The 23,727-nt window shown below is 34.7% G+C and overlaps 2 protein-coding genes and 1 non-coding gene across 4 annotated transcripts in view; 1 reads left to right on the top strand and 2 right to left on the bottom strand.

The window, feature by feature from the left end:
* LOC125680785 (DNA topoisomerase 2-alpha-like) overlaps positions 1 to 14,157 on the bottom strand; it is a 37,055-nt gene extending 22,898 nt beyond the window's left edge. For both annotated transcript variants that reach the window (XM_048920552.2, XM_048920551.2), the window contains exons 1-18: positions 14,093 to 14,157; positions 13,382 to 13,603; positions 13,154 to 13,247; positions 11,738 to 11,801; positions 8,570 to 8,715; positions 7,711 to 7,808; positions 6,845 to 7,057; positions 6,332 to 6,505; positions 6,134 to 6,235; positions 5,844 to 5,981; positions 5,439 to 5,735; positions 3,733 to 3,969; positions 3,061 to 3,166; positions 2,781 to 2,890; positions 2,581 to 2,673; positions 1,939 to 2,175; positions 1,005 to 1,153; positions 1 to 44 (exon numbers count right to left, since the gene is read on the bottom strand). The exon at positions 1 to 44 is cut by the window's left edge and continues 188 nt beyond it. In XM_048920552.2, coding sequence (XP_048776509.2) covers positions 1 to 44; positions 1,005 to 1,153; positions 1,939 to 2,175; positions 2,581 to 2,673; positions 2,781 to 2,890; positions 3,061 to 3,166; positions 3,733 to 3,969; positions 5,439 to 5,735; positions 5,844 to 5,981; positions 6,134 to 6,235; positions 6,332 to 6,505; positions 6,845 to 7,057; positions 7,711 to 7,808; positions 8,570 to 8,715; positions 11,738 to 11,801; positions 13,154 to 13,247; positions 13,382 to 13,603; positions 14,093 to 14,116 — 2,548 coding nt within the window. In that variant the 5' untranslated portion in view covers positions 14,117 to 14,157. The remainder of the gene's footprint in view (positions 45 to 1,004; positions 1,154 to 1,938; positions 2,176 to 2,580; positions 2,674 to 2,780; positions 2,891 to 3,060; positions 3,167 to 3,732; positions 3,970 to 5,438; positions 5,736 to 5,843; positions 5,982 to 6,133; positions 6,236 to 6,331; positions 6,506 to 6,844; positions 7,058 to 7,710; positions 7,809 to 8,569; positions 8,716 to 11,737; positions 11,802 to 13,153; positions 13,248 to 13,381; positions 13,604 to 14,092) is intronic.
* Positions 14,158 to 14,557: 400 nt separating this feature from the next.
* LOC125680794 (ubiquitin-conjugating enzyme E2 G2) lies at positions 14,558 to 22,496 on the top strand. The gene is made up of 5 exons (XM_048920567.2): positions 14,558 to 14,637; positions 19,562 to 19,643; positions 19,728 to 19,846; positions 21,452 to 21,592; positions 21,825 to 22,496. Exons 1-5 carry the CDS (start codon positions 14,595 to 14,597, stop codon positions 21,935 to 21,937), a joined length of 498 nt encoding a protein of 165 aa, XP_048776524.1. The 5' UTR covers positions 14,558 to 14,594; the 3' UTR covers positions 21,938 to 22,496.
* Trnac-aca (transfer RNA cysteine (anticodon ACA)) lies at positions 15,143 to 15,217 on the bottom strand. The gene has a single exon. It is a non-coding gene; the product is annotated as a tRNA-Cys (tRNA).
* Positions 22,497 to 23,727: the final 1,231 nt, after the last annotated feature.

The following is a 23,727-nucleotide window of genomic DNA, read 5'->3' on the forward strand; positions in this document are numbered from 1 at the left end:
GCAAAGGATCGTCATGCACATTGAACAACATGCGTGCTACTGGGCTAAAATACAAGAACAAGTCTAGCTTAAAAGAAGCTATTTAAATGCATAGACTCAGTCTTCGACGTTAACCGGTGGCCCGATGCCAGTAAAATTGGGATCGGGCTTCTAAAAATATTTAACCCAGGAGTCCGGCGGGCCTGTAAATGTTTATTGTATGTGTTGTATATATTACAAATAAAGCGTGAGATTGACTCAGACTTCCGCATAGATCATTTTTCAACCATGCTGCCTTTTCTGAAGTATAGGGAGGCACGGGCACTGGAAGTTAATGTAAATATATAGTATGTGCATGTATAAAAAATACATGCACATACTATATATTTACATTAACTTCCAGTGCCCATGTAGGGAGGGGGGTCGTCCGTGAAATTCAAAACCTCACAAGCGTATTTAGCAATCACAACCATCAGATCCAAATAAAGAAAAACGGTCACACAAGCCAAGGAGAAAAAAGAACGAAAATCCATGCCCCATTGGACCAAGGGTGGGCCTTTGCTAAGATTTAATTCTTGATAAAACAAAATGTTTTGTACGTGGTGATTACAAAACAAAGCAGATTCTGAACAGGAGCTGCTGATGTCATCTGCGAGATTAATATTTTGAAAAATAAGATATGTAATCCTTTTAATGTCAGTTGTATATTTTCCTACAGTAGAACATACATGTATCTATAGTGTAGAATCAGCATGCAACACCTTGCAAATGACAAGTGGTCAAATTAGATAAAATATTTTGGGCCATTAAAATATTGTTCGGGCTTGCAAAATTATTATACTGGGAGGCCCGAAGGGCCTGTGCTTTACAAAGTTTTTCGTGAAGACTGTTAAGACTAGAAATATAATAATCTGGTATCCTATACAGTATATACAGGAAGCACACCACACACCAATTATTTTGTTTTTGTTATGAAATTCCATGGTAAATTTATACATGTACATCGTTATTAAATCCACACAAACCTCAGTGATGTGAAGATATAACGGGGACTGGCAGCATCTTTACCACCATGCAGCCTGGTCCCAAACTGTCCAATGGGCTGCAAGATGTTCAAATTGTTGGAACCAACAAAGTTCTGGGCCAAATTGATGATGGTGTTCATCAAAGATGCCTGGAAGATAGTAGATTTTGACTCATGAAAAAACTTGCTTTTGGATTGTTTCAGGTCTGAAACTTGAATCTTCATGTCATACTCTACTAACATATTTAAATATTTTCCCCTCTAGGTTCTACAGAGTAACCAGGATTTAACTGAGCCTTAAAAGAGATTAAAATGAACAGTCGCCTGCTCACCTGAGATGACTAAAAACACTGGTACGGTCAACTCTTTGTTGGCTTGTTTAATAAACAATTTCTCATCAAAATCAGTTTTTGTTTTCTACTGAATCATGATTAAAATGATGTAAAATTTTGATGATGCAAATATCTATATATGACAATTTCGACAAGATCTGGCAAGTTAATAATTATGGAATAATTTGGGTTCCTACATTTGCATAGCATAATTTATTTCTTGTTATTGTGTGGCACTTTCTGCAGGGATGAAGGTGCAACACTGGTACTATTTTCTCATTTGTTTTATCCGGCTAATAAATATCAATACCAGCTAGTGAAATCTGAAGGGTTGGTAGACATGGGCTACTTAATTTGAAAGGTCAATTTTAATCCCAGTATACAAATGTGTGCTCCTAAAATTAGAGATGCACAGAATTTGAAAACTATGTAATAAAATGGTCATTGACCAAATATCAAAAAATATGTCTGACCGAGGCTGTTCCGCACAACAACCGTAGGCAGTCATATTTCCCGATATTTAATAAATAAAACTTCATTTTAGCAACTCATCATTACTGTTGTTTTCATCTAATTACAAAGTAATTAAATTTCATTTCTTACCTCACCATGATGGTAAGCAGACATTTCTGCCACAGACCCAGCCAGCTGAGCAACTTTGATTTCTTTGGATAGATTTCTTTTCAAGCAGGTAAAGATGACCTTTCGTTGACCTGGTTTAAGCCCATCCACCATGGAAGGAATAGAACGGGTATTGTCCATGTTGGAGTACAGAATCAACTCCCGATTGATGAAGTCATTGTATGTAATGGACTTCGTACCTTTTCCATACAAAAAGTTCTGAAAAACCAGGGGTCTCTTAAGTTTAGAGGCTAACGATAAGAAAAGGTTCATGTAGTATTAATGATCAACAGCCTTCTTAATTGACAATATATGGAATAAATTTTACTACGTCTTAAAATAAGTTCCTGTTTAATTACTGAAGACAGATAAACAAGTAATTCAACAAATTCGAAAGGTAAGTTGCCTACGTATATAATTATCAAACATGTATGAAGATTTATCTCACTTTCTTTATGACATCAAAAAGACCCATTTTGACGCGATGCTGGACTGTTTATTCAAAACTAATAAACAGTAATAAGCTAAACTAATAAGTGTTGGTGGTAGTCATTTTGGAATTTTAATTGCTCTGGGAAAAAAACAAACAGAACATGTTCTGACAAGCATAGTATCAAATACTACCTCTGGCAAACCCATCTCTGATCTACGTTTTCTGTCTTCCATCCAGCTTGTGAGCCATTCTTTCCTTTCCTCAATCTTCTTTTTGCTGAAAGCCTATCAATTAAAAACATTATATCTTAGCTACATGTGCACATTACTACTTGCATTTAGGAGCAGTACAAAGTCAGATTTGAAAGCAGCATAACACTGAAACCCTGTACCAGATTGATGGCGGCATCATCCTCTACTCCGGTGTATTTGAATGGGATCTTATGACGTTCCATATCACAGAAGTATTCCTTGGCCTCTTTTGATGTGCTGGTACCCAAACCTACATATTGATAAAAACATTGATTACTGATACCATGGTGGGATTGAGATATACTGCTAATTGAAACTTAACAAGTTGCTGCTCAGATAAAAACATTGATTACTGATACCATGGTGGGATTGAGATATACTGCTAATTGAAACTTAACAAGTTGCTGCTCAGATAAAAACCTTTGTAGTATTTCACACGGTAGGTGTGCCAGTTTTCAGTTTCTCTTTTCCACTCCTCAAACTCAGGCAAACTATAAAAAGACATCTCTGTTTTTCCTTTTGTGACCTGCAATGCATTTTATGTACATGCATAATATTACTTCAAGTAATTGTCTTTTAAGGGCAAAAAGGAGTACATGTTATTTTATAATAGCTCTGTACCTCTAATACTGAACAGCAGCATTATACATTACAAGTACACTCAAAGTAATTTTAAGTAATTTTCTCTGTTCTTTGACATTCATGTTACCTAAACTTCTGAAAATTTAGTTTTGCTTTCAAAATTGAGATGCAATCATTTTTATGAATGTGAAAATTTGAAATGTCAATGATCAACTAGAAAACTGACAAGTCAGAAAAGGCCTCAGTGATAAATCTAAAAATGTCTTCCTCTGCCCAATCCAAGTATTATGTATACAATTTATGGAAATATTCTCTAGGAAACTTAAGTTATTGCATGCCATAGAAAGTACTGACGGATAGACAGACAGCCTAACTGAGAGTGATTACTATTGGGCACACTCCGTATAACAGGGCCCTATTTAAATACATACATTTTGTATGCCTTCCTAGAAATGTAACAAAGATTACTTCAGCATTTCATCTACACGAACACACATCACTATTTCACACCTTGACAATAGGTGTGATGAACTCTTCAATGACATTGTACTTGAGCAGGTTGGGCCAGAAGTGGTGCATGAAGTTGATGAGAAGTCCCTTGATGTGAGAGCCGTCTTGGTCCTGATCTGTCATGATCATCAGCTTGCCATACCTCAGGTTCTTTAGGGAATCAGAGTCATTATACTTCTCCTTGAATTGTAGTCCCATGATTTTTATGATATTGTTGATCTCAGCATTGTCCATGATCTATAAATCAAATAAGGTGGAAAAATTACAACCTGGATAAAAAAACAAAAAACCCAAAAAACAACCCAAAAAACCCAAGGTATATATCTTCTAAAAAAGTTCCTTAAAAAGTCAAACTGAAGGAAGCTCCCCAAAAATTTAAGTTTGCTTAAATTTTAATACTAGTCATAACCTTGATGTTTGAAATATGACCTAAAATAACACTTGTCCCAGAGATTATGACATACACAAATCTAAATAATTTATTATTAATTAAAATCCACTAAGTAATTCTAGATGGACAATGCTATTCTTCTTAATATTTCCTAAATTACCTTTATCTTCAAGATATCACCTCAAGTAACCCTTGTCCAAAAGTTTGGATTAAAAACAGGGTTTGACACTGAGACACGTCAGACCGACCGAGTCTACTAAATGATAAGTCCGGTCGGGTAAAATGTTGATTTACTAGTCCGACTGGTTGTGTTAAAAAAATAAACTTTACTATAAACCATGAGATATTTTATTCTTAGTTAAAAAAAAAAAAAAAAAGCCTGCAAAAGAGTTTGAGAGCAATTTTAAACCACGTGATGACATAACATTTATTTCTAGTTCTAATGAATAAGTCGCGGTTGGAAGTGACGTTTTACGACATCTACTCTATGTAATGTGTGTAAAGTTATGTTTCGGATAAATAAATATAAATTGAATTCATTTTCATTACCCCCCCCCCCCCCCCCCCCCCGTTTAACTGTATTGAATATTTATGAGAAAGTAATAAATTATGTCGTAAACAGCCATTTATTGGTGTTGACATATGTGCGGGAATGTCTCTATATTCAAATACAACTTCTCGTCCTCAAGGAAAGATGCCCGAAGAGAAAAAAAAAAGAAAAAGGTTACAAAAAAAACCCCCAAAAAACAAAGCAGGGCTTATGCAATCAAAATTTAAAAAAAAAACCAAAAAACAGTTGAGGTCATTTTATTCTAAATGGATTAAAGAATTTCCATGTCGGGTGGAATTTAAAAAAAACAGAAAATGTGTTTGAAAATAAAAGCATCAAATTGAATGATGAGATTGAAGATTTTTTTTGGGACAATTAAATATGTTAGTTCAAACTTAACGTTTGTAATTTGAATTAAGAATTTAAATATGGAGAAACAGTTTTTTCTGGAAAGTTGGACAGGGCTAGTGGATGTGAGGTCAAATCTAGTAAAAATCATTTGAAGTAGCCCAACTGGTCTAGTGCTCAAAAGTCAACGTCAAACCCTGATAAACAAGATTTGTGTGAAGTTTGATCTACTTCCATTAGACAATATAAAAATATACAATAATAAGCTTAAACACACACACTGTAAATAAAGTTGTACAAAATTTTGCAATCAAAAATCATTAGTGTGCGAGTCCACAAGTTACCTTGCTTTCTGGGACTTATCACTTTTGCTAATTAAAATGTACATCAATGTTTTATACTGCTGAAAAGATATACCTGTTTGTGAGTGGCTTCTCGTACATTGAGTACTTTTCCCTTCAGGGGGAATACACCATATTTGTCCCTTCCCACAACACCCAATCCAGCTACAGCCAAAGATTTGGCTGAATCTCCCTCAGTGAGGATCAGAGTACAGTCTCTTGAGTTCCTTGTACCTGCATCATTGGCATCATCTAGTTTGGGAATTCCCTTCATCTTCGAAGTCTTACTTGATGTCAGCTTCTTATTCAGCTGGGTTTGTGCCTTGAACTTCATCCAACTCAATATGTTGTCAACAATTCCACATTTGCTGACCTTTAAAATTCATAAATGTGTAAAATAAAATTCATAACAATTCAAGTACTGTATATTACACAGTATCATGGTCAAAGAAGAGCGAGAAAGACAAAATATTTTATAAACCTGATTTATGAATTTCTCTGAAAGAGCACACTTTGATCCAAATTGTTTAGCCTGGAGAGTCATAGTCTCTTTAGTCTGCGAGTCAAATGTTGGGTTTTCAATCAAGCAATTCACAAATATCCACAGATGGTTTTTCACCTATAATGCAAAAATTATAATTAAAACAAACATATGTACAAGAACTAATAGCAGTCCATGACTCCATAGAGAGTCAAATTAGAGCAGCAACTTAAATACTAAAACATTTTCTATTTGAATTTGAGTGTAGTTTCAAAGTCAAAACAACTTACTTGAAAAGGTTTGATGGCAATGCCTCCTTTATTCTTTTTCTTTACAACCTCTATAAGTTTATGAACCACTTGGTCTGTAACATTATCAACATGTCGTCCTCCCTGTCAACAAAGATTAAAGATGAAATGACTTAAATAGTAATAATCATGATTATTTCCAATATCAGCTGTTGTTGCTTAACAAGCATTGGTATTAACCTTCGTGGTGGCAATGCTATTGACAAAGCTGACTTGCTGGAATCCTTTCTCGCTTAAGGTTACGGCAACCTCCCATCGTTCATTGGAAGCCTCATGAATGACAGGTAAGGGCTGTCCATTGTCATCAGTTTTGTCTTTCAGATAGAGATGAATATAGTCCTTGAAATTTTTCACCTATCAATAAATGAAAAAAAAAATCTTTCCATGAGAATGAAATCTAAGTACACATATTTCTTAATTCTATGCATATTCTAATCCTGTACAAACAGGACAGCTTTATATTATTTTTGTGTATATTTACAGGACAGCTTTATATTATTTTTGTGTATATTTACAGGACAGCTTTATATTATTTTTGTGTATATTTACCATGTTTACAGGACAGCTTTATATTATTTTTGTGTATATTTACAGGACAGCTTATATTATTTTTGGGTATATTTACAGGACAGCTTTATATTATTTTTGGGTATATTTACAGGACAGCTTTATATTATTTTTGGGTATATTTACAGGAAGTTTTTTGCCATTGAGGAAGACTTTCACTCCTCTGGCAGCAGCAGCAATGTCATATGCTCTTCTTGTGAACAGGTCCACGGTGTCCTTTGTTAGGCTTGTCATTTTGAACTTCTCCAAGTCAGGGAAAAAGGTAATACTTGTAAAGTCCTCGTTCTTGGAATCTGTAATTGTAGGTTCCTTTGTCTTTCCCATGTTGTTTATCCATGTCTATGAAAAACAGTTTAAATCGTAAGTCATACACAGAAGCAAAACTGTAGTTCTCCAGGATTGGTAACTTCTCACATTTCTGTAAAAGAGCTTAAATTTTATAAGTCCTTTTTCTTTGGTTAAAATATAATTGAAATACTTCTGAGGAAAAACAAAATAGAAAAACTGATCCCATCACTCTAATGATAGCTCCATTATGATAAGTTTGACTTGGCTGCAATGACAGCATAAGATACTTGAAAATGATAAGAGGCGGCAATAGATATTTTTCTCCTGGTCTTCACATAGTTTGGTAATACAACTTACAGACTGATTTCAGCTACTGCTGTCACTTTTTTTTTGTTTAATCAGTCTTACAGGTGGTTGTATGTTTGACACATTTTCAATGAATTCGGAAATTTTACTTTGCATCTACTGAAATTCAGTTTACTGAATATGAAAATTTTCAACTAAATCTGTCAGTGGTTAATGAGAGTAGCAGATCAAAACCCTTCGCAAGTCAAAATGGTTTTACATGTATGACATTGCAATACTGACATGAGCATATGATGGGTCCCCTATGTATTACTTTTATTTACAACCATTTAACAGCTCCTTCTAAAAGTTGAAAAATACATGTAACACTGTTTATTTCAACACAAACATTTTCTTACTTGTTTGAAAGCTTTGTGATATTCCTTGCATGATGTTTCCACAATAAACTTTGTACTGAAAATGTTGCACAACTTGGCACCATACCCATTTCTCCCACCTGTGGTAAATAAAAAAATCTAAACTGTTAAAATGGCTCTTGTGCCTTCAGTAGGGATGTATCCATTTTCGGAAATCAGAGACTAAGTCTATGTTTAGACAGTAGTTACTAGATAGAAAACAAAGACAAGAGAGGTTAAAATGGATTAAAATTGTTCACAAAAATTTTGAGTGACCTGTAAAGAAGCTACACAGCAAATTTCAGGAAGCATAATATAAGACATAGAAATGAAAATAAAAACAGAAAATCTTGAACAGACTGACATTGCTGTACCATAATATGCCCCGTCAAAAGACACGAGAATAAAACCGACAGGGTCAACCTAAAAGTTTGGTGAGGGAAGCATGGACCACAGACTGTACGACTCAGGTATGGACTTCAGCCACAGCCAAAATATTTCACTTTTCTCCAAGCACCTTTCACCTTGTCCAAAAGACATTGATTTTTTATCACTGTCTGGTCCTAAACAATGTGCGAAGTATGAGCTTCGAATGTCTATATATTATTACAAAGTAATTATTAGGACAAAATACAAACGACTCCTATGACCTTGATCTTAAAGGGTTGTATTTCTTTAGAACCAGGACAGATAGAGACGTGGATTCTTCAGAAAGGGGTAGCGTACAACCAGTTTGTTTTAAAGTTTATAGATAACAGAAAGATGAAACAAAAAGAAGAAAAGGCTGATGAGTTCAGGTGAGCAAAGAAAACAAAAACAGTAAACTAATCTATGGACTAATCCATCTAAACGTAATTCAAACCTGTAACTTTCTTCTGAGTGTCATCATAATTGCTGGATGTTAGAAGGTGTCCAAATATCATAGTTGGAACATACATCTTCTCTGTTTTGTGCTCTATAACAGGGATTCCCCTTCCATTGTTCCAAACTTTAATTTTATTGTTCTCTCTGTAAATGATATTCTCTGTGAATGTATGTTATAAAAGAAAGAAGAAAAAGTTACTTCAAAACAAAACTATACACTGAAAATTACCACAATGTACCAGACCTCCTTGTACCAAAGCTGATGCTTATTTTGAATACAAATTTTGATTGCATTTAATCTCATATTTACCAAATGTGAATCTAGAAAAAGAACAGTAGTCACCATTAAGAAATTTCCAAAAATGGAATGATTTGTGAAATATATTTGTTTTTACACACAGGGTTTTCATTAAGAAATAAAGCAGGTGAATTTCCAGCAGATTAATTTGAGTGCCAAAGGTGCAATGTTAGGTGGGTCTCAAAAATTTTGAAAAGAATCTTTCAAAAGGGTGCATTTAGGAGTATATTCTTTATATCTTGTGCAGGATTTCCTTTGTCTTAAGAATAAAATTTTGATGTGTCTGAAAAGTGAAAATTTCACCTGGTGCCGTAGCTGCAATAATGTAGCCCTCTCAGATTTTTTTTTCTGGGGAGAGGGCTACAACTCCTTAGGATCTCCGTAATGGTGCATATGCAGGAGTGATTCACTCCTGCAACATATTTGATCATTCTAGACATTTGCTGAATTCAGTGATTGGGAAGGCCAAAATGGCCTATGGCCCCACGGTTCAAGTTTTCAATGGGCAATTTTCAGATTTAATGGGTCATCAACATCTTTTGAATGGCCATTTTCAATAAATAGCAAATGAGCAGTGGAACATTATTGTTTTAATTGAAACTGAACCTTGACCACGATCTTTTCCACCGCTCTTGAAAATATTTCTTTTTTGTTTCAATGTCCCCTTCTCAACGGTATAATTGCTTTTATCTGTATTGGTATTTGAAGAGGGTCTCTCGTTGTTTTTTTCCATTATTTTATTTTCACTTTCTGTTGTTTCTATATATGTCCTTGCACTTCCGAAGCTTAATTAAACGCTAAAGAATAAGCATAAGAAGACGTGATGAGATGTTGTGTAAGAGGAAATAGTTTATTGGTTATCCATTTTGATTTGTATTGCTTCAACCAATGAGATTCAGTGTATCAGAATACATAGGAATTAAAAATGAAAGTACAAAAACTAAGTAAGTCGTACACAATTCACTTCTAGAGAAAAAAAAAGTAAGTTATTATCGATAATAAATGCGCACTTTGGCGCATGGATTAGATAATTTAATGCGCCAATTTTCACTGGAATGGGACTATGGCGCAGGGCCTTCCTAATCACTGTGACTTCCTTTACGTAAATTAAATGATATTCTATGTTTCTTAGTCAATATATAAATTTCCAACCCGCAACTTACGATTTGTGAGGCTCTATTCTACCGTTTTCAACAACTTCGATACATTCCAATTTCTCAATTCATATTTGTGCGCCAAGTTTGATGTACTGAAGTTTCAACTACCGATTGTCAAGTTATTTGCATATGCCATATAAGGTAGTATTTACATCAATGGACAAGTACGGAGACAAATGGTATTTCGTCGGTATTAAAAATGTTTAGATTTAATATCAAGTTAAAAAACGAACAGCAAAGTGTAAATTATTTCTGCATCCATATGATTTTCCTTTCTTTGTCAAAACGGCTGGAGTAACAACATTTTCGCGCAGATAGTCAATGGTTAGGTTTTTCAGTAGATCCACCTACGAGATCTCGCGATAACAAGCATGGCAGAGCAGATGAAGAATTTTGCATACTGTACATGGTGTTTGATGAAAAACACCTTTATCAGACATGCCCAAGCACAAAGTTGGTACTCCTTTTGGTATAAACAACATTTGGAACCAACACACGGAGCTTATTACAGGGATGTGATTAGCTGCAATAATGTAGCCCTCTCTGATTTTTTTTTTTTTTTTTTTGGGAGAGGGCTACAACTCCTTAGGATCTCCGTAATGGTGCAAATGCGAGAGTGATTCACTCCCGCAACATTTGCGCTCATTCTAAACATTTCCTGACTTTCTTTACGTAAATAAAATGATATTCTATGTTTCTTAGTCAATATATAAATTTACAACCTGCAACTTAACATTTGTGAGGCTCTATTCTACCGTTTTCAACAATTTCGATAAATTCCAATTTCTCGATTCATATTTGTGCGCCATGTTTGATGTACTGAAGTTTCAACTTTCGGTTGTCAAGTCATTTGCATATGCCATATAAGGTAGTATTTACATCAATGGACAAGTATGGAGGCGAAAGCTATTTCGTCGGTATTGAAAAGGTTTGAATTTAAGATCAAGTTAAAAACCAAACAGCAGAGTGTAAATTCTTTCAGCAACAATATGATTTTCCTTTCTTTGTCGAAGTGGCTCGAGTAACTACATTTTCGCGCTGATTGTCAATGTTTAGGTTTTTCATTAGATCCACCTATGAGATCTCGCGATAACAAGCATGGCGGAGCAGACGAAGAATTTTGCATGCTGTACATTATATTTAATGAAAAACACCTTTATTAGACATGCCCGAGCACAAAGTTGGTACTCCTTTTGGTGTAAACAACATTTGGGACTAATACACAGAGTTTATTATCGGTTATTCATAAAATTATTTTGCACCATTACAGAGATCCTATGGAATTGTAGCCCTATCCTGAAAATGTCAGAATAAAAAAAAATAGGATAGGGCTACATTATTGCAGCTAGGATGTGACTGAATTCCTCAGAAATCAGAGGAAATCTGCTCAAAAAGGAAGGAAAACACCTCACCCTACCTGGAAAAATATAATTTTTTACCACTTTAAATCATATCCAGAGCGTTTCATTTTTCGAAAATTGAGCAAATCAGAGGATTTCCTCTGAAAAGAGGAAAAATCACACCCGTTATTATCGGTTATTTATAAAATTATTTTGCACCATTACAGAGATTCTATGGAATTGTAGCCCTATCCCGAAAATGTCTGAATTAAAAAAATCGGATAGGGTTACATCATTGCAGCTACTGGTGCCGTTGCTTATTGAAAACCTAGTATACATACACTTTAGTGTCTAAAAGATGGAAAACTTACGGATCAATCTCAATTTTAATTGTACTCATGCTAGGGTCCCTTTGCTTGTTGTCAGCTGCATTTACTACAATAAAAAAACATACATATAAACTTGGGTAGTATTAGTATTCATGTTTAGTACAAAACTTTGTTTACTTCAGGGTGGCTAAGTTAAATGTTTATTAATTTCAAATATCAATTCTTTCTTGCTACACCATTTGTATTTGACATAATTCTAGCTGCTGTTTATCTTTAAAACCATGCATTGTCTAATCTGTAGTTTACATTTGTACTCCACAATGCACATTAATTGCTAGAACCTGTCGATGCTAAAAGTAAATTTCCAGACATGAATTATAAAGGACTGTCCTGAGATTTGGTGAAGGCATCAGTCCAAATATTCAACCAAGCCGAATGTCAGCCAAGATTCCATCCAAGACACCTCGTAAATAATGTAGCGTAGTTTTCCAAAAAATGTTGATTGCTTTTACAAACACATTTTGCACAGGAAAATAATTTAATATGAATACATTTTTAACTCTTAGGTATAAATTTTAAGGACACATTATTAAAATTTTAAAAAATATTTAAAAATTTGGAAAATATTGGTGATGTATGGATTGGGAAGGAGTTCAGAAGCTTGATCCAAATATAAGTCAGAAAACCCCCTGAATATCCAACATCTCACTGGAAACAAAATTCAATCTAGTGCGGCTTGCCTAATTGAAGATCTACAGGTAATTGAAGACCTACGGAAGACTTACAAAAATATAGGCTATTTACATCAAAATTAATATGATTTTCTCATTAAGCATGTCTCAAATATCTAATATTAACAAAAAAGTTTGATAAAAATAAGTTTATAGTGTATTTCCAAAGCTGGTTAAGGACAACTATTTTTCTCTCCTGACGACCTAGCGCAAGAACGATAACTCGTATAAATGTCACACTTGCAAATCAGCTGTTCAATTAATAATCATTTCTTGTATATTTTCTTTGTTAAAAGATCAGAAAAATGTTTCAAAATTGTATATTTTAAAGTAAAAGAAATGATTAACAATTGAACAGCTGATTTCTAGATATATATTTACGCGAGTTATCGCTCTTGCGCTAGGTCTCTAATAGAAAAAAATTCTTCCCCATACCGAGCTTTATAAATACTTTAAAATTAATTTTTATCAAAATTGTTTGTGTTTATTTTATATTTGAGACATTAATCAGAAAATCATATTAGTTTTGATGTATAGAGTCCACATTTTTGTAGGTCTTCTGTAAGTCTTCCGTAGGTCTTCAATTACCAGTAGGTCTTCAATTAGGTATGCCCATCTAGTGCCGAGTTTGGTAATAAATAGCAAACTTCACCCACAACTGAAACAAAATGGGGGGTTACTTTTTGCTAGAGCTCTGAATGTCTACTTGTCAAACCTAGTTTCTTACCAAGAATTTCGTCAAATATTTTGTACAATCCTGGAACAAAAGTGATGTCTCGCAAAACCATTTGTTCCAAATCAGAGTCGTACACCCACATTGCCTATCCAAAAAAAAAAAGAAGAATGTAAAACACATTTGATCTGACAAACCAGTTTTCTACTTTCAATATCAATATGTTGAAGTATAGATATTCTACATTTAAAGGCAAAAAAGTATTTAACTATTTATCCTTACCTGAGTGACTGATTCCACAGAACCAATGTATGTATCTGGACGGAGAAGAATGTGCTCTATTTGTGATTTCTTCTGATAGATCCTCTCAATTGACAGTCTCTTCTTTTCAGCTTTACTACCTTCACCAGCGGCTGCTGGCAAATGCATGATGTCTGTATTTTCATAATCCATTGCTTTCTTTGTCTTCTCCGTTTTCTTCTTATTTATGTTATCAAAAAGAGTCTACAGAAAATGTGTAGCAAGGGTTGATAAGGGCTAGTAAATTTTCATTTACAACACAAGAAATCTTATTATGACAGAGATCTTGTTGTCAAAAACAATATTTCCCCCCATGAATTACAGCCAAAACGTTCCCTCCAGTAATGAAATGTCGCACTCCGATCCCGACCTCATAAATTAAAAATAAATATAAACAAAACTGAAATTCAATAGTGCGTTTTAAAGAAGGAATCATAATCAAATAATAGAACCTATTGTTATAGATCGCCAAAAATAGTATATAGCCCAGATCGATCAGAGACGTCCTTGATGTCTGCCACTAGTGCCAGATTCACTGAACTTTTTGAACCAGTACAGTGCACCATACAGTATGTTCTGGCTATAGTTTATCTAATCAAAATCATAAAATTCAAATCTTGCAACATTCTAAGTAATGCAATTGTGTTGCTATTTTCCAATTCTGATAAAAAATGAAACAACGAAATGACAAACCTTCAGAGGCCCGTCTGTATCCATACCGAAAATATTTTCAAACCGAGCCGCTCAATCCATCCAATGAAATGATCTTTCAGAATCACGTGATATTTTCAAACGCGGCGTGTCTTTTTACCACAATGAACCCTAAGTACCTTAATAAAGTGAATAATATCGATAAAACCCATACGTTTGGACACCTTTGAAAGTTTGATCGATTTTATTTCATATGCTTTGCGATGTATTTTCTTATTATGTGTGCGTGCATGCACATGTCTGATTCGAGCTAGAATAACTTGTATCTAAAATGTATCACATATTCTATTCAATGCTCTATAATAGTGCACTTTAGATAAAATTCATCAAAACTAAGATTATATCACATAAATATTTTTTCTTGTATTTACTTTGAAATACGTATATTCCATGATTGTGGTTTGTTGCAGTATTATAGTGGTACATTGTGGTAAAACAACCCCGCCCCTACACTTTTCTTATCTCCTAAAATAAAAGAGTAAATATGGCAGGCTCAGCATTGAAAAGGTTGATGGCAGAGTATAAACGTGAGACACTTTCAATATTCATCATGTAATTTTAAAAAGTATTGCTTGAGTATGTTGATGGAATTACCGTTAGGACGAACATAGCTAGATAGATCATCTTCTGATAACCAATATTTTATATAGAACTTCGTTGGCATCACAGGATCACAGGTGCTTGGGTGTTAACATAAATTGCATATATGTTATTTATTTTATTCATCAATCAAGGGCCCTCAGGGGACATATAACTACATGATGCAATATACACATGTATATCATATACACATATGTTAAGGATTTCTATATTGACATTGGTCTGGCTCATAAGAATACTGATTGAAAATGCACTGTACAACAAGAGAGCGAGCTATATGGGAAGGAAAGTGAGACATTAGTATAAAATGTTGTTCCAGTCACAGAGGGTACCAAGGGACATTGCTGTGCCAAGTCAATCAGACTGGCAGTCTTGTACCCTAAGTATTCTAGATGGCTTATTTATAGTGTGGTAGGAGGGAGAAAATGCACCAGTCTGAGACCAGGATTCGAACCCGGGCCCCCCTGAATCTGTAGTCAGGTGCTCTACCAACTGAGCTATCTGGGCACCGGTGTTTGAACCCGACTGACCGCCACCATAGTATACAATTTTAACAATTAAAAATAACTGTATGATACCATATGTACACATGCACAGTCTTATCGAAAACCCAGTGGTCCGAAGACCGAGGCCAGTGAATTTTATGGCCGGGTCAGGGAAAATAAAAAATCAGGAAGTCCGATGGGCTTGTAGACTTTTTGTGAGTCACATTAAACATAATGTTGGATTTAGATATTTTAATTTAATATTTAAACAGTATTTTATTATGAATAACATAATAAGGATTAGGCAGCAGGAATTCCAAATTCTAAACTGTATTTAAACGTCTTATTTGCGTAAATTTACCATCAAAATAAAAATGAATAAAAAAATAGCACAGTGTTTGGACATCGTGGTTTGTTTATTTCGTAAAGAACAGGCGCACTTGTTTCATCACCCGGGTCAAGCTGGTTGATACTTCCGGAAGCGGGCAAGTAACTTGTTTCAAGTATTTTTAAGCCGCCGCTCGACCAAAAAGTAGCCCAGATCGCCCGATAAATTTAGAGCGGGCACATGGAAAACAATATGGCGGAAAATATAGATAAACATTTTCTTGCTCGTTATTTATCTATTTTTCATTCATTAAAAGAGTTTAAATTTCAATTAGCATAAAGTAGTGAATTAAGAGGTAAGTTTATTGACATTTTTGTTTCCGAATGTTCGATGATACGATCAACACCGCTTCTCTGTGGAAGTTACAGCCCAGTCTGCAGTGTTTGTGAACAAAATGTTTGAATATAAAACTGATTATCAATTATGATTTTTAAACTTACATGGGTTACTGAATATAAAACTGATTATCAATTATGATTTTTAAACTTACATGGGTTACATTTTATGAAATCTGTTATGCAGATGTCCTTTGAAAAATACATAATTTTTAGTTTTACATTTTGATTTATATTCGGCCGATTTCCCACTCGTCTCGCAAGACAAACCGGGTCAAGAAGTCACGTCATAAAAGTGAACCGGGTCGTCGCCCGGATTTCTGAAACAAGTGTGCCCAACGATAACTATACTTGTTATTGTCAAGATAACTTCTACGTTGATCACGTGAATATTAAATGAACAACTTGTTGAAACAACAAAAATGGCCGCGTTCTGTATCGCACAACACACCGGTAATTGCTGCTTTATTGCATTGTCCAATTAAAATGAACTTCGACAATTTCAGTTATCTCTGATTTTATGCAATTTCTGTAGTTTATAGAATTAATCAATCGTTTATATTTGATGTTAGTAGAGAAGGCTACTTCCTAAGGTGCACTAAAGCTGTTTTCATGTTTGTGAAAAGTACTTGAATTTGTAGTCTTGTTGTTTGCAGGCGAAGAGAGAGAAAATACCGTGTATGGTGTTGTTTTTCTGGTATTGACAGAAAGGATGTCCTAGGGTGGATATGAATACGAGTTTCAGTAAAGTAATTGTACAATTTTACAATGCATTCCGTAATGTAAGTGATAAACATGGAAATTTAGGGGGCCAGTAAATTTCACTGTGGGCCAGTAAATTCAGACAGTTCACTGGTCTGACTGGCCAGCAAGTTTTAAATGTTTTCGTGAAGACTGCATGCATACCATATATACACATATTAAATATTCAAAACAGCTTACTTATTGTATAGTATACAATTCTTACAATTAGATATAACTACATGATACAATATACACATGTATACCATATACACATGTTAAGGATTTCTACATTGACATTGGTCTTGAATTGGTTCATCATAATACTGATTGAAAATGTGCTGTACAACAAGTGTGCTATATGGGAAGTAAAGTGAAACGTTAATAGTATAAAATGTTGTCACGAACACAGAGGGTACCAAGGGTATAAGGTTAAATGTTCATATGTTAAGACTCAAGCACCTGTGGTTGGCCTGCCTAATATTGAAAACTTGGAGGCAATTGAAGACCTGTGGAAGACTTACAAAAATCATCATCATTTGAACTTCAATGCAAAAACTATACATAGACAGGCAGAAAGAGCATACCCGAAAATATAGTTCACACTATGAAAGTGTAAGTTTAAAAACCCAAGGTTGTCCAACACTGACCAACAGAAAGCTAAATCAAATTCAAATTTTAAGAAAACAATCATACAAAAATTAAATATTTTACTTCACTGTGCAACATAAATCATAGAAAATATATGACGTCACAATCAAATGACTTTGCAGTAGTGTGAGACAGAAAAATCTCACATGGGTAAAGTCGACCTCATACTAGTGATAATGTGAGAAAATGATTTCTCACATTAATCACCAGTGTCAGATCACATTTACCCATGTGAGATTTTTCTTTTGATTATGATGTCATATTTTCTATGATTTACATTACAAGGTGAAGTAAAATATTTTGTATTGTTTTCTTTAAATTTCAATTTGATATAGCTTTCTGGATTTTTTAGTTTACACATTTAGTTTAAATGATTTTCGTGTATGCTCTTTCTGGCTGTCTGATTAGTTTTTGCATTGGAGTTCAAATGAGGATTTTGATAATTCTGAATTTTCTCGATCGATTGATTGATTGTTTGTTTTATGCCCCCATGAAGAATTTTTAATTCATATTGAGACAACACCAGCTGTAGGTGAAGTAACCACAAATTTAGACTATGCTTAGTGCTATGGGCCATAGCAGTGAGGGTTCTTTTGTATCTTGCCAACACCTGCTGCAGCACGGGACCTCCATTTTAAGGTCTTATCCAAAAGACTCGTGACTCTCACTTCTGAATGCCGAGTGTTTGGTGAAGGAGCAATCACTACCTATATTAACATCTTAGGTTTGACGATGCCATGGCACCAGCAGGGCTCAAACTCACGACCTCCTGGTTACAAAGCAAATGCTCTACCACTGAGCTACTGCAACCCATGAATTTTCTCAAAGCTCTTGAATTTATTCACTAAACTGTGGGTAAAATGTGAGAAAAATAATCCTTCATTATTTACTCATGTGTAAATAATGAGTCATGTTCAATGTTTCTATTGCCGAGAGTGTAATTGAATATTTTATGTGTGTACTTGCTATTCTTTTACTATGTCATCCTTTAATTACATATAAAAGTCAATAAGATTTTTAGGAGAGTTTACGCGCCAAAAACGGATATCGTTTGCTCCCAGTATATTAAAGTTACATGCCATTAAATGATGATGACCTTGCATAATTAAAATATGATTAACATTCAGCAAAGAAAAATGAGGAAAGAAATTCATTTTATTTTTAAAAAATTAAAACCCCAAAAAGTCAGGTCTTATGTCACCAATTGAAAACACGGTATGAACATGCAGAGTAATACTGGCTTTGAAAGCAGTTCTATCTGGCTTTGCTCGCATCAAGATTCTCTTTGATGGATGGTCCTTTGTTTATACACCTGAATCTGACCCTGTGAACATGCTTTGTACCCTGGGTATGAATACTTTCGCCTTCATGTGCTCCACCAGTACGATTTAAACAAAACTTTGAGGTTAAAAGATAGGTCACAGCAGGAATATTCTTCAAAAACTACAGTTGTTGAGAAAACAAAATCTAAAAACTGATGAATTGGAATAAAATTTTCATAATTGAATGCTTAGAATTAGCCAACAATTGACTGATTTTCGATTATAATGGATGATTTGAACACCAATAGATGTCACATTTATTGTCTTGCCTCATGATTGATCTTACATTTCATAATATGATAGGCATACTTATTTTCAATATAAGAAGACTACAGCATATTGTGCAGGGAATGGTGAAACTAGAATGAGATTGACTTGTAAGTTGATATCTTAAGTCAATTAGATGTCACAGTACTGGATTTGGGAATACAATAATGGGGGCAGACAAAAACGTTATGGAAGTTTTTACTTGACAAGAAAATTGTGCAGACTCAAATTTTCTCTATCCTATTAAAGATTTCTCTGCACTTGCTATTAGGCCAAGTAAAATTAATTAGTAGATTATCATTCCCGCCCACCCCTCGAAAATCGCCCCACCCCGATTTTTTTTATTTTTCAAAATTACGATTTCCGGATATTTTGATGTCCGGTCCGGTATCGTAAACGTACTTTGTTTCACTTTGCCTTTTAGAAACCCAAATACACATGTAATTATGATTTATAAAGCCTTTTCTCGATGAGAGAAGGCATTTTCTAGGTCAAGAATACCATAGCGAAAAATAAAAAATAAAATCTTCCCACCCGCCCCATTTTTTTGTGAAGTTTGAATGATAATCTACTAATTACTTTTACTTGGCCTTACTTAGTGATCAGATTTTTTTAACCAAAAGCATGTCTTACTGATCGATGTACTTGTATCACATTTACAGAGCTTACACTAAATCCACCCGAGGGAATAATTGCTGGTCCATTAGATGAAGAAAATTTCTTTGAGTGGGAAGCATATATAATGTAAGTACACGTCATAAACAGTATGCATGTCACCTGCTTTCAATACTCATTTGCATTTTGCAAACTTTTGACTTTCTGTTACAGGGGCCCTGAAGGTACTTGTTTTGAAGGTGGTGTGTTTCCTTCACGTCTTACGTTTCCACCAGATTATCCACTGAGTCCCCCAAAAATGAAATTTACTTGTGATTTATTTCACCCAAACAGTAAGTATATGTTAATTTTAGGATTTACATTGGAAGGGAATGAAAAAACTTGTGATTTCATCCCTTTACTAAGTACATGTATCAAATTTAGTTGTTGTAGAATCTTTTTATAATTAACCTAAAAATGTTCAGTACATAAACTTCTAAATGTTCAGAATATTCTTGAGTACTAGTAAGTTAGACTTTGGAAAACTAACTAAATATTCAGTATTTTCTATTATGTAAGTTAGATTTGTATTTATGTAGATATTTTTTCTATTTCAGAAATATTTTCTGGGATATGCTATTTGTGTGTCATTCTTTCAACAATGTCAAAAGTCTTGTCATTATCTTATCATGAAACAGTTATTTTAGCTCACCTGAGCTGACAGCTCAAGTGAGCTTTTCTGATCAACTGTTGTCCGTCTTCTGTCCGTCTGTCTGTAAACTTTTCATACTTTTGACTTCTTCTCAAGAAGCACTGTGCCAATTTCAACCAAACTTGGTACAAATCATCCTTGGGTGAAGGGGATTAAAGTTTTTTCAAACAAAGGGTCATTCCCCCTTCAAAGGGGAGATATTCACAAAAATGCAAAAATAGGGTGGGGTCATTTAAGAATCTTCTTCTCAAGAACCACCAAACCAGTAAAGTTTACATTAGCATGAAAGCTTTCTGACATAGTGCAGATTCAAGTTTGTTAAAACCATGGTTCCTGGGGGTAGGGTGGGGCCACTATAGGGGATCAAAGTTTTACATACAAATATATAGGGAAAATCTTTTAAGAATCACTGGGCCAAAAAAGTTTACATTTACATGAAAGCTTCCTGACATAGTGCAGATTCGAGTTTTTAAAAATCATGGTCCTGGGGGTAGGTTGGGGCAACAATAAGGATCAATGTTTTGCATATGTAGGGAAAATCTTTAGATATGGGCAAAGGTGACTCATGTGAGCAATATGGCCTATGGGCCTCTTGATATTAATATCATGTTTTAATTTAAGTTGATTATTGGAACCAAACTTCCTGCTAGCCATGAATGGGTACCAAAGTGTGGATGGGGAATTTTTGTGAATATTGGTCTTTACCTCCAGTGTTTGACACCTTTAATAGAATCTGACACTTCCATCTGAATCGTAGCTGTACTTTAGCTAGTAGACATTGAATACTGTTGTAATTTTTATGATCATTTTGGAGTATATAGATATTCATTTGTTCATCTGTCTGTTTCAAAAACTTAATCTTTGCCTGTAATTTCAATAAATAAAGTCTTTGGAATATTTAACAGGTGTACTCATTGTGAGAAAGCATTTACTGTACAGTGCAACACCTTTTTACCTTGACATTTGATGATGACTTTTAAACTAGAAATGATGGAGCTTTGATATTCACAAGATGCAGTTCTTGTGAAGTAGTTTTTCCATGTATACCACATTTTATGACCTTTGACCCACTTAAATAATAAATGAGGACTGAGGAGGTTTTGATATTTATTGGGTGTATCTTTATGTCCAATGGTACGTGGAATAGGAATTGGTTGCCATTACTAAAGGCGTTCATGTTTCAGAAACACATACTGATAAGGTTTAAAAACACCCTGCTATAACATGATTGAATTCTTTTTCATAGTATATCCAGATGGAAGGGTTTGCATCTCTATTCTTCATGCACCTGGAGATGACCCAATGGGATATGAAACCAGCGCTGAACGATGGAGCCCGGTTCAGAGTGTAGAGAAAATCCTTCTCTCGGTAGTCAGTATGCTAGCAGGTAATAGAGAAGGGTTGATATTTAAAGATGTATTCAGATATATAAGGTAGTTTAAAAACCTTTTAAAGAACCCATAATTTCAGTGCTGACAATAACTGTGCAATGTAAGTCAGAAATTAAGAAAAGTCTATATAGTATTAGGATGTTAAAAGATATATATACTTAATCAGCTATTTGATACAAATTTTTTATTTCAGAGATTTTTATTAAATCTGTGTTACTTTTTTGTCAGAACCTAATGATGAAAGTGCTGCAAATGTAGATGCAGCAAAAACATGGAGAGATAACCAAGAAAAATTCACAGAAATAGCCCACAGAACAGTCCGTCAGTCACTGGGGTTATAGTTTTATGTGTGTGTTGTTTATGTAGCCATTCTGATGTCAAGTTTTGAAATTGATATACATGTATCTGTGATCCCCTACATGCCTCGGTATGGATTTATTATTGTGTATCAGAAAGACGTCTTTAACTGTATATTTAACATTGTATGATCTTGTGTATCTGCATTGTGAATTTTACTTGCATGTAAGTCATACATTCAAACCCTTAAAACCGAGGCAGGTAATCTTTTAAGATGCCATTTTAGCGGTGACAATGTGCTGTTCTGGGTTCCATTGTTCAGTTAGGTACAGCACTGTGTATATACTTGTGCATTGCCATAATTGTATTTTGTTTAAAATGGTGGTTGACGTACATTTGTTTTGGGGTTTTATATGTGCAATAACTGTGGAACATGTGGTGATATTGTTCTGATGTAATTATGTACATATAGTAATACATTAAACTGTGGGATTTGTTAATCATGAATTCATAGTATTTAATAGTAAGTTTTAAAAAACCTGTATTGTAATTTCATCTGAATCTGGAGAACATATGAGGAAAATAAATGTACCTATGAACATAGATTATTAAGTTTCTATTAGTACATCTACATGCATTCATACAATCATTTTGACATTGCTAGACAGGATTAGAAGAGGGGGCATATGACTTTCAGTCCTTTGTTAAGTGGTAGGTAACCACTATTTTTGGGTCAAAGGCCACCAGGATTTCTACTGATTAAATTAGAAAACCTTTGACCTGAAAGTAGTCAACCCCAACTGGTTTCTGGTTTTTAGATACCCAGAAAAACTAGAGAAATTAGACCTGATATTTACTGGACTACTATCGACATGCAGTAGTTGTAGTGGGAAATTCAGTAATATTTTGATGGTAGTCAACATTGAGTTGCTCAAAATACAAGAGATTTACTATAGCTGTGGGGACAGACAAGTTAGAAAGGAGGAGTGGGGAAGGTGGGACAAAAAAGTGGTGAGAGGTGGACTACTTTGTCCTGTCCTAGGAAAACAGAGTAAAACTTGCAAGGAACATTTTGATGAGATTCTGATCATCCCAAATTCAAAGAGTGATATACTCAAAATGTACATATGTAATCAACTTCTCTTACATGAGATATATTTATATTTTTATGCCCCCCTTTGAAAAAGAGGGGGCATATTGTTTTGCAACTGACAGTCGGTCTGTAAACCATGTGTTGTCCGCTCAATATCTTTCGACCCCTTTGCTTGATAACAACCAAACTTGGTACAGGGGTTGCCCCTGGAGAGTAGATGATCCTTATTGATTTTCAGGTCACATGGTCAAAGGTCAAGGTCAAACTGCTGGTCTTTACCCCATGTGGTAGACCATGTGTTGTCCACTCAATAACTTTTGACCCCTATGCATGATAACTACCAAACTTGGTACAAGGGTTGCCCTTGGAGAGTAGATGATCCCTATTGACCTTCAGGTCACAAGGTCAAGGTCAAACCTCTGGTCTTAAGCCCATGTGTTGTCCGCTCAATATGTTTTGACCCCTTTGCTTGATAATAGCCAAAATTGATACAGAGGCTTTCCTTAGAGAGTAGATGATCCCTATGGATTTTCAGGTCATGTGGTCAAAGGTCAAGGTCAAACTGCTGGTCTTAACCCCATGTGGTAGACCATGAGTTGTCCGCTCAATATCTTGAGAACCATTCACTTGATTGTAATGATATTTCATATGTGTGTTGGTTATAAAAAGATGAGGACCCCTATTGTTTTTCAGGTTAAAGGTCAAGGGTCAATCTACTCTGGACATGGGAATATACTGTTC

Source organism: Ostrea edulis, chromosome 2, assembly GCF_947568905.1.
Source record: "Ostrea edulis chromosome 2, xbOstEdul1.1, whole genome shotgun sequence".
NCBI lineage: Eukaryota > Metazoa > Mollusca > Bivalvia > Ostreida > Ostreidae > Ostrea > Ostrea edulis.